This window comes from Lactuca virosa, chromosome 5 (genome assembly GCF_052849685.1).
Source record: "Lactuca virosa cultivar CGN04683 chromosome 5, Lactuca_virosa_CGN04683_v6, whole genome shotgun sequence".
NCBI lineage: Eukaryota > Viridiplantae > Streptophyta > Magnoliopsida > Asterales > Asteraceae > Lactuca > Lactuca virosa.
In genome coordinates, this window is record NC_136430.1 from 399,389,548 (window position 1) to 399,399,740 (window position 10,193).

Sequence of the window (10,193 nt, forward strand, 5' to 3'; positions counted from 1 at the left end):
TTTTTTACAAATGAAAGATCGGAAGCTCAGTTCAGTCTAAGTCTCATTACAATGCATGACAAACAGAGTGTAAAACCATTATGTTATGTTTTGTGTGGTGTAATAAATGATGCCAAATAGTCCCTTAAAATTATGAATAAAAGGAGACATGTTACAAATGATTGTTTATTCGAGAGCCCTTATAAATTGAGATTATTAATAGTTTTTTATGTGATATAATATGGACAGAAATGAAATTATAGACTATCACAACCAACATGATTCGTGAATTTTGTTGATATAAAGGGTATAGTGGAGGGCAAGTTCTCATTGAAAGAAAAGGTATGACCACAATAATTGAAAACCATTCCTAAAACCTCACAGCTAAATGTCAACACTACTACTGCCAAACTTTTTCAACTTTCTGTGTAAATTACCATAAAACCCATGTGCATCTGCTTCACCAATGACAGATTGTTGTCTTTAGCTTTTGATTGGCCAATTAAATACTTTTATTTCAGCACAAGACCCCACAAGCACATACCACCCAATCATATCTAACCACCTCACATTAATTAAACCCCCTCCTTTTGGTATTATATATCTCCCAATTCACATCTCTCTCCCCCCCCCCCCCCCCCCCTTTCAATCAAGTACAGTTTTCTTGCTGACAAACTTGGATTCACTTCTTTAAGCTCACTCACTCCAATTCTCCCTACTCCTATAATTCTCTCCTTTTTCTCGTTTCATTATAAGGTATTCTTCAAACCTTTTTATTTCACGTGGCGCATCAGTTAAATGCTTATTTATCAAATTTAAATCTTATTTCGAGAATGGATGAAATTGCGTCTCGATCTTCGTATTTCATGGGTTCGACGATGTTCTTCGAGGGTATGGAAAAGACGAAATGGACCCCGGAAGAGAATAAACGGTTTGAAGATGCATTAGCTCTGTTCGATAAAGAAACCCCCGACAGGTGGCAGAATGTGGCGCGATTGATTCCGGGGAAAAGTGTGAGTGATGTGATGCATCAGTATAGAAAACTGGAAGAAGATATTAGTGAGATTGAAGCAGGGGTGTTGGTTGTGCCTGGGTATAGTTGTAGTGATGCTAATGCTATGACACTTGAATGGGTGGTGGATAATCACCCTCAGTTTTATAGTCATGGAGGAAAGAGAAGTAGGCTTCCTGATCAGGAAAAGAAAAAAGGAATTCCGTGGACAGAAGAAGAACACAGGTAAACTTATAATATTATCTTAAACTTGATTTTCTTTTAGGCCCTGTTTGTTATGTTAGGCATGGTAGCATTATTGTATTGTGTTTTGTGTGCATTGGATTGGATAGAGACTCAGTCAATATATGACAAAAACTGTAACTTTTGTACCAGACACAGATTCGATCTTGATCTATCGTCTGTGCAAAAGACGTGAATGCCCTCGTCATTGAAAATAGCCTTGGACAGCTTTTCGAGTGGTGTGTCGTGTAACAAATGCAATATTAAGGATGGTAGTATTCCAGAAATGCATAAGATTAACTAAATAATAAGAATGTCACGGAATATAGTCTAAGATTATGTGTGATAAATGAAGGTTTAATTAAGGAGCCACTACTGAATGATTTGATATTTAAAAGGATTAGATACAACAAATAGGGGCGTACTTTGATTGATTAGTTTAGTGTAGCATCCTACTTTCCTTTGTTATTTATACATTGAAAAATCTACCTGATTATAGTAATTTCATCAATTTTCACTGTTATAGTTAGGTACATTTTTTAAAATACAATGATTTAATAAGAAAAAAAAATCGAAAATACAATGTCGCACAAGAAAAAAAAAATGAAAGTAGTTAGCTACAATACTTAGCTAAATTTATTATAGCATCCTATTTTAATTTCTTCCTGTTACAAGATTATACAATGAAAATCCTATTTAGTTATAGCAATGTCATCCAAATACAAATCAATTTTCGTTGTTATAACTGGAAACAATTTTCAATGTACAATGTCTTAATAAGAAAAATATTGAAAGTACAATGCTGATATTTGAATGTACAATACTATAATAAGAAAAGAAAAACAATGTTTTATTTAAACCACCAGAAAAGTTCTCTGATTCAGTTTAATTAAAATTTTCATTTTAGACAATTTCTTTTGGGGTTGAAAAAGTATGGTAAAGGGGATTGGAGAAATATCTCACGCAATTTTGTGACAACAAGAACACCTACCCAAGTTGCTAGTCATGCTCAAAAGTACTTCATTCGCCAGCTGTCAGGAGGCAAAGATAAAAGAAGGTCAAGCATTCACGACATCACCACAGTGCACCTTAACGACCCTACAAAGTTACCGGAAAATGACACATGTCCAAAACCAGCTGAATGCACCACCATGGTAACACCACCACCAAAACCTCACCACCACCACCACCCCACCACAAACCACCATATGGAAAAAGCATTGTACCAATGGAGCCACCCTAATGGCGGTGGTATAATGATGGCACCACTTCACGGAAGCTCATCGTATGGGCCTCAGTATGGACACTTGGGTACGGTTTTTCAAGGGAACTATTAAACTTGCGTGAGATTTTATTAATTATATGTTTTAACATTGTTGGAAAAATGGGCATTAGCATTGGATTATTTGTTGTTAATTTGTCGATAATTCGTCTGATGCCAGATTTTCTAGCAGTGTAAGTAACTATGAGAGTTTATTAAAGTTTGTAGGATGAAGGCGTGATTACGATGATTCACTTAGGTTGTAGTTCTTTGATTATGTGTTTTAGTTGGTAGAATCTGTTCATTATTTATCTATTGATGAGAAAAAAAAAATATTTGTTGAGCAAAATACTAAAAACTTAATTGTATTCTCAAAATGTGGTATGTCATTATTGCTCTAGTGATAAGGAGGTGAAAAAAAAAAAAAAAAAAAAGATGAGACTGCAATAATTGGATAGATTTATCGAAGTATAATGTTGCAATAGCGAAATAAAAGTACGGATGTTATACTAAAGAAATCAATGAAAGCGGGTCACTTTTTTTCTGGATTTAGTGCTTCTACGTTTGTTGATTCGAAAATTTTCTGTAGTTAAGCTCATAAATATATTATATTATATATCGGTAATGAACTAACATGTGTCAAGAAAATGATTGAAATCGAGGTTTAGTTATATGACCTGTTTTAAAGAATCTTAAGTATTGTATAAAATGGCAAGTATAGTTTAACAGAGTATATATTCCTAAAAGTAGTTCCCAACCAAAGAATATTCTTCTTTATAAAGTGAAATGTGGCACTAACATCCAAATAACAAGTAATTAGGCTGCCTAATAATAATAGTAAAGTATTAATACCTAACTAGACATAACCTAAAACCCATCACTATTATTTAATCATACAAAAAAATCATAATTTCAGTTTTTTAATACGCTAGTTGTATACCTGATTTACTGATTTTGCACGTTTTATTTTTCACATATGCACAATGGAAATAAAAAAAATATATGTGAAAGGTGAAAAATCTTGGTGTAATTATGGTGTTTGACTAGTTCCCTTTCAAGTTGTCTACTTTGATGTGCATCGTTAATAGCTAGTTGGGTGGTCCTACAATCACCATCTCCACCACCGCTCCTATAACTGTCGCAAAAAGCCATAGTGCCCACCTATGTTACTTGCACCTATCGGTTTTTGGTCCTATCCACTACTTAAAAAATTCAAAGCAGCATAACCAATGTGAGAATGTTTTCTTATTCTTTTAGGTAAATGACACCTTTTTTTTTGTCACAAACAGTCCCTCAAGTTGTAGAGAAATAACATTTTCATCACTTTGTTCAAATTTCATATCATCATATGGGCCGGAGGGATATGTGAAAAGAGTAACAACTTGCACTTTTGAGTTTCCATCTTACTTTCTTTCAATAGTATAATTATTCACATAAGGGCCGGAGGGATATGTGAAAAGAGTAAGTACACTGCATGGAGTTGAAATTATTAGTGCATCCTTTCAAATGGTTTGCTTGTCTTTTCCATAAGGAGAACTTTCAAAAAAGATGTATAAGAATGCCAAATCTCAGTGGTATCATAAAGGAAACCTAAATTATTATATATATATATATATATATATATATATATATATATATATATATATATATATATATATATAATAATGATTTTTAATATACCAATTAACAATATGAAGACTGGAATCTGAAGAAAAAGGCTCCACTATCAAAGATATCTTTTCTTTTAGAATCTTTGCCCATCCTTCCGGGACCAATAGTTGAGATCTATATTATGCTCTACACAACTTGCTCACAAGTTACAAAGAAATGCACAAACAAATTACACATAGACATGCACAAATTCGGTTAGCTCAAAATATGACACAGAAAGCAACCTTAAACTGTATCACGAACTACCAAGATCTGTACTAACAACTACAAAATGTGTCTTATTTGCATAAATGGTAAAGGGTTGGAATAGCTAGTAAGAGTATGGGAATTTCAATTGGGATATGAAGACTAACCTTTTTGCAGAAGCAATTACAATATGCAAACAATAGCGAAGTGAATGTCACAATGCACCAAAAACAGCAAATTAACCCCCAACGTCGATTCAACCCCCCAAACCCTAAAGTTTCCATTCAAGTCCATAAATCGTATAATCGCAGCACCAAAGACAACTTGTATATTGCTCATATCGGTAATAGCTTTAATAGTTTAATTGAATTGCAAAGCTTGACCGATAATTGCAGCAACAGCTGTTGTTCGAGCCTTAGGATGCGTTTAGTTGCGGAAAAATTGGCCGCTTTTCAGAAAAAATTTCCAAAAAAATGAAAATTTTGAAAACACGTTTAATTCGTCTATTTTTCTAAATTTTTCCGTTTTCTAAAATTACAAAGAAATTGAAAATTTTTGGAAAACCGATAATCATTGTTTTCCACATTTTTCTAATTCCAAAATTTTTCTAAAATATAAACACCCACTCCCACCCCACCCACCTCTACACACCCTAACCTTAATACCCCCAACCCACCACACCCCTACCTACCTCCACTCACTCCCAAGCCCCCGCCCCCACCACCGCCACCGTCCCCACGCCCACCTTACCACCGCTACCGTTTTTTAAACCAAAACGAAAAATGAAAATTGTTTTTTTGTAACTAAACGCAATCTTAATGTTTGGCAAAAGTATCTGCAATGTAACATAATAAATGATTCTACACGAAGGGTCGTTCTATGGAGGATGCATGGCTGAGTACCATTAGCCACCACGTCTAGACTTTGTGTTAGGCTATCAGGTGTAAATCCCAAAGGAGTTTGGTGGTTGACGTGGAGCTGAGGGTGGGAAAACGGGAACTAACCTGGACTTGGTAAGCCTCAACAAGTCAGTCCAAGGACCACAAATTTCTGCAAAATGGGTCCATGCTCCTCAAGTCTTTGATGATGTACAATGGTAAGATGGTGTTCACGGTGGCATGGGGCGTAAACAAAACATGTCGGATAGTCTATGGGGTATAAATGTAAATTAACTAGAAAATATATTTACATTTTTACCATTTATTTGACCAAAACACTATCTATATAAATGTTTTTTTTTGGAAATTAAGCAATCTAACAACTTTTTAATGTGTATTTCAAAAAAATAACCCCATTTTTTTTTGCCAAAAATAACCACTTTGTCCGGAATATGTTATTCCGGACAAAAAAACATTTTTTTGACCGATTAATGGAATTCCGTATTCCGAACTAAAATTTCGGATTTCGAAAAAAAAAAAAACTCTGAAATTTCAAGAACAATTCCGGAATTTTAAGAAAAAAAAATCATTTTTTACTTAAATTTAACAAAAGGTTAAAATAACATATTAATGTGAACTATATACGATATTAGTGCATAAAATTAGACATTTTATTGAGAAATGATGACATTAAACATTTCGAAATATAACATTTGGAATCCCAAATAAAATAAAAAATTCTTTGAAAATAAATAATAAAAAAAACACTCCGGAATATGAAAAATATAATTAGACATTCCGGAGAAAGTTGTTATTTTTAAAAAACTGAAAAAAAAAATTGGTTATTTTCTTTGAAAACCTCGGGTTAGTTTACTCAAAAAAAATTTCAATTATTTATTTGTTATTTTTTTCCTCTTGATATATAGATTAAGTATTTGCATTTGATTTGACCTCCTTTTGTGGCTGTGGTATTGATTTGATCCTTCATTTTTTTTTTTTGACAAATAAATGAAAATAAACAACAAAAGTCTAGTAATCGAGTATTCAAAATAACAGACTAACCCACTAATTGCATAAAATGGGAATAGAATTTTAAGAGGTCATGTAACATTTTACCAAATACTTCTATTAATGTTTTTTATTTAAGTTTTTATCAAAAATATTATCATAAATGATAAAAAAAATTGTTATATTTAATAGGCCAAAATAAGGTGAGTAAAAATATCATTGGTGTCGAACTGTACTTTATATGATAAATCAGTTTTTACTCGGTTCCTCCAATTCCACAAAATTGCTATTGGTGTTTTTGGTTCCGGTACGATCAGGTTAGAAGAAATTCATGTACCAATTTAGAACCTCATATCTATCTCATATGAGATGAGAATAAGCTAATTTTTTTGTGGTTATTCTGAACTGTTTTGGCTAAAGTTAGGCTCCATAATCATATTAGAACATCTTCAATGGTTAATCTATACTATAGCTTAAAGTTATTGACACATCATCATTTCATTAACTTTAACATCTAATTAAATGATCACTCCAATGGTTAACCTCTTCAATAACTTTTTTTTCTAAATTTAACTAATTTATCTTTATCTATTTAAAATGTTCTATATAATCCCTCCATTGAGTTACTCATTTTTAAACACACATCATGTTTTAAACAAACGAAAATATAAACACACATCATGTTTGAAAATATTATATAATCGTTATATTTATATTAATAAATAAAATGTCACTAAATATTTGATAAAAAATTTATTAACCAGTAAATAAATAAATAAATTGAATACTAAAATACAATTAAGGGGTAAATTAAAATATAACTAAAAGATGAGGGGGTAAAATATACAAAATGTTAAACTATATTGATCATTCAATATATATTGAGTAGTTAATAAAAAGAAATAAAAAAGTTATGTGCTCCGATGGAAATAAGTGGTCAATATTAATAAGTAAATAGTAATAAGCAAAAAAATAAGATTCCATTGCAGATGCTCTTAATTGGATTAGTATTGACTAAGGGGCTGTTTGGTAGCCTCTTAATTGACAAATTAAGAGGCAAACTCTTAATTTTTCAGATTAAGAGTGTTTGGTAGCATAGGAATAAAGGACTCTTAATTTTATAAAAACCTCTTAAACTTTCAGACTTCAAATTGTATCTGAAAAAAAACACGCTTCCTCCCCTTTTTACCCTCATACACTGATACACACCTCCAAAACCGGTCGTCTCTTCCGTCTCCTCCCACCTCCGACCATCTCCAGCACCGATCACCTCCTCCCGTCGTCTACCTCCCTGAAATCGACTCCCACCATGACTTCCGATGCCAAGCTCCGACAGCATTGCCCTTTCTCTTCCCTTCCACCCATTCTCCTACCTCTCCGATCTACAATCATCTGCTATCTCCGACATTGATTTCTCCGCCTCCGCCAGCCTATGCTAGCACCGCCAGCGACGACGACTTGATGTTGCAAGGTAAGTTTTTTTTCTTCCTAAAAATAGATTTCTGTAAATAGATCGATCGTTCTTTTCTTTTTCCCTGAAAACCGATTCTTATAAATACATCGATTTTTTCTTCTTTTTTTGCCCTAGAACTCGATTATCGGTCCTTGATTTTGATTTTCTTTGTATTTCATGTCCGGTTATGTATTGGATCGTCATATGATATATGTATATGAATATTGTTTGAAATCTTAAGATAGAAGATGATAATTTGGTTGGTTAATATTTTAGATTTTAGCAAAGAAAACAACCAATTGGTTGGTGAATTGGAAATAGAACACAAAGATACCTACGTTTGGTGAAATGATTCATATATTCTCGAGTTTGATACATAAATGATGGTGCATCATTATCTAGCAATTATGAATGAACTTTTTATGAATTGAAAGTAGTTTATACAAGTTATAACAATTGGAGATTTTGATAAATTATGGATTCTAGCAACATTCATTGATAAGTTGGTGATGGATTTGATATGCAGTTTCTATATATGTGATTAAGGTGTTTATTTGTTTCCTTGTTGAATTTGGATTTGCAGGTTGAAATGTTTGAAAGAAAAAATTGAGGGGCTATTGTGTTTGATGTAATGATCGACAAGGAGTACAAATCAATCATCAAGTGTTCGGTTGCAAGTTCGTTGTCATTTATATCTCAACATTCGATGTCAAATATGTTGTTTTTTATCTTTGAAATCCTTGGGATGTAAAAAAATGATGTTATTTTTGTAAATATATCTCAAAAAAATCATTATAAATTATTGAAGATAAATTTTGATTTATGTTAATTTGGATTTTGTATGATGTTTATATTTTTTTTTAATTATTCTGCAAAAAATAATACAAAAGGGTAAAATGGTCATTTTTATAATTCAACACAACAATTCAGAGGTTCCAATCAAACAACATGTTAAAAATTCAGATCTTAAAAATTCAGACCCTCTTAGAAATTCAGACATCTTAAAAAATTCAGATCCTGCAAAACAGCCCCTAAGTTATAGTACCTTAAAAAGAGAATGTTATTGTTGTTTTTCATCAATTTTAAAACATGTTTACAAAAGTAAATAATTAGGACATACATTGATTATTTTTGACAATTTTCACCGACCCGATGAAATAGTTGTTTGCTAGTACCATAATATAAATAATTTTTGGATTCCCCACTATAAACAAGTTTTGATTAAAATTTATGTTCTTGGAATATTGAGTTCAAAGAGATATAAATAAAATTTAATATCACACAAAAAGTATATCATATTTTTAACTAAATTACACACAGATAAATCTTCAGAAAAATCTGAATATTTTGGTCGAGTTAATGAAAAAATCTTAAATTTTATTTTGTTAACTAAAAAGTCTCGATTACCAGATAAAAAACTCAAATTAGTTTTTTTTAATGCTAAACTATTTTTTATCTTGTTACTTTCAGAAAAATCTCATTATTTTGGTCTAGTTTATGAAAAAGTTTTAAATTTTTTTACTTCACATTTTTTACTATTTCACTAAAAATCTGAAAATTTATTGGTTCAAATTATGAATCAGAATAAACATCATTAAGCTCCATAAAACCAAGTATCAAAGTCCTATAAAACGAATTATTTGCCACAAAACAAAGATGTTAACATCATTTTGAAGTCGTCATCATCCATATAATCCATTTCCCATAATAATTTATGTTACAAGTATCATAAGATATTCAAATTATGTGTAGAACACCTTATTAAAATCTACATAATAGTAGTTTAAAGGAAAACCAACTGGTATGTTTATATAAGAAACCATTAATTGATGATAAACCAATCGATAAAATAGTAGGTTATGTGAGGTTATACGGATTCTAAAGAAGAGCATGAGTTTTATCCTAAATCTTTAGCATATATGAACAATTCTTTCATGGATCAATTACTTCGCATGTTAATAAATTTAAATTTCGGAGCTCCAAAACACCAAGTACGTAACAACCGAATCTGATCTCAAATTATTTAAGTAAAGCTCTTTAACATCGATTTTTCTTTGGCAATGCTTTTCGATCAATCTTTAAATCAATCCCAATAACAACCGAATTTGAACCCAAATTATTTAACATTAAACTCATCTATTAACATCAAAGAATACCAAGATATTAAAAGCAAACTAAGATTGACTTTTGATAGTGAATCGTTGGAGAGAAACAAAGAATCAGATGAAGTTAATTTTGGATCGAGGATGAAATCAAGAAAAAAAAACACGAACCGATCAAGTCTTCCAACAAGATAATCCATAAAATTGAAAAAGAATCACGATCGAATTGAATTTTACAATCAAGATTAAAAAAATATCGTGAAGTTTAGATTCAATTAAAGATGTGAAGAAGTAAACCAACTGGATGTTGAAAGGAGAACAACTAGATAACTGGATTTATTTGATTTATGGCCTGAAATTGGGCTTCGATGAACAGCAAAATATCAACCTATTGGTCTAAATCAAAAGAAAGTGACTGGAT

The 10,193-nt window shown here is 31.6% G+C and overlaps 1 protein-coding gene across 1 annotated transcript; it reads left to right on the forward strand.

Moving 5' to 3' along the window:
- Window positions 1-624: 624 nt before the first annotated feature.
- On the forward strand, window positions 625-2,745 carry LOC145110989 (transcription factor DIVARICATA-like). Its single transcript, XM_079047296.1, has 3 exons — window positions 625-735; window positions 812-1,216; window positions 2,121-2,745. The coding sequence occupies exons 2-3, from the start codon at window positions 813-815 to the stop codon at window positions 2,548-2,550; spliced, it is 834 nt and encodes a 277-aa protein (XP_078903422.1). The 5' UTR covers window positions 625-735; window position 812; the 3' UTR covers window positions 2,551-2,745.
- Window positions 2,746-10,193: the final 7,448 nt, after the last annotated feature.

Excerpts from the sequence above, each read along its gene's own strand:
- LOC145110989 (XM_079047296.1), top strand. The coding sequence starts at position 813 with ATGGATGAAATTGCGTCTCGATCTTCGTATTTCATGGGTTCGACGATG. Across the intron at positions 1,217-2,120 it reads TGGACAGAAGAAGAACACAG|ACAATTTCTTTTGGGGTTGA; the intron begins GTAAACTTATAA and ends TTTTCATTTTAG.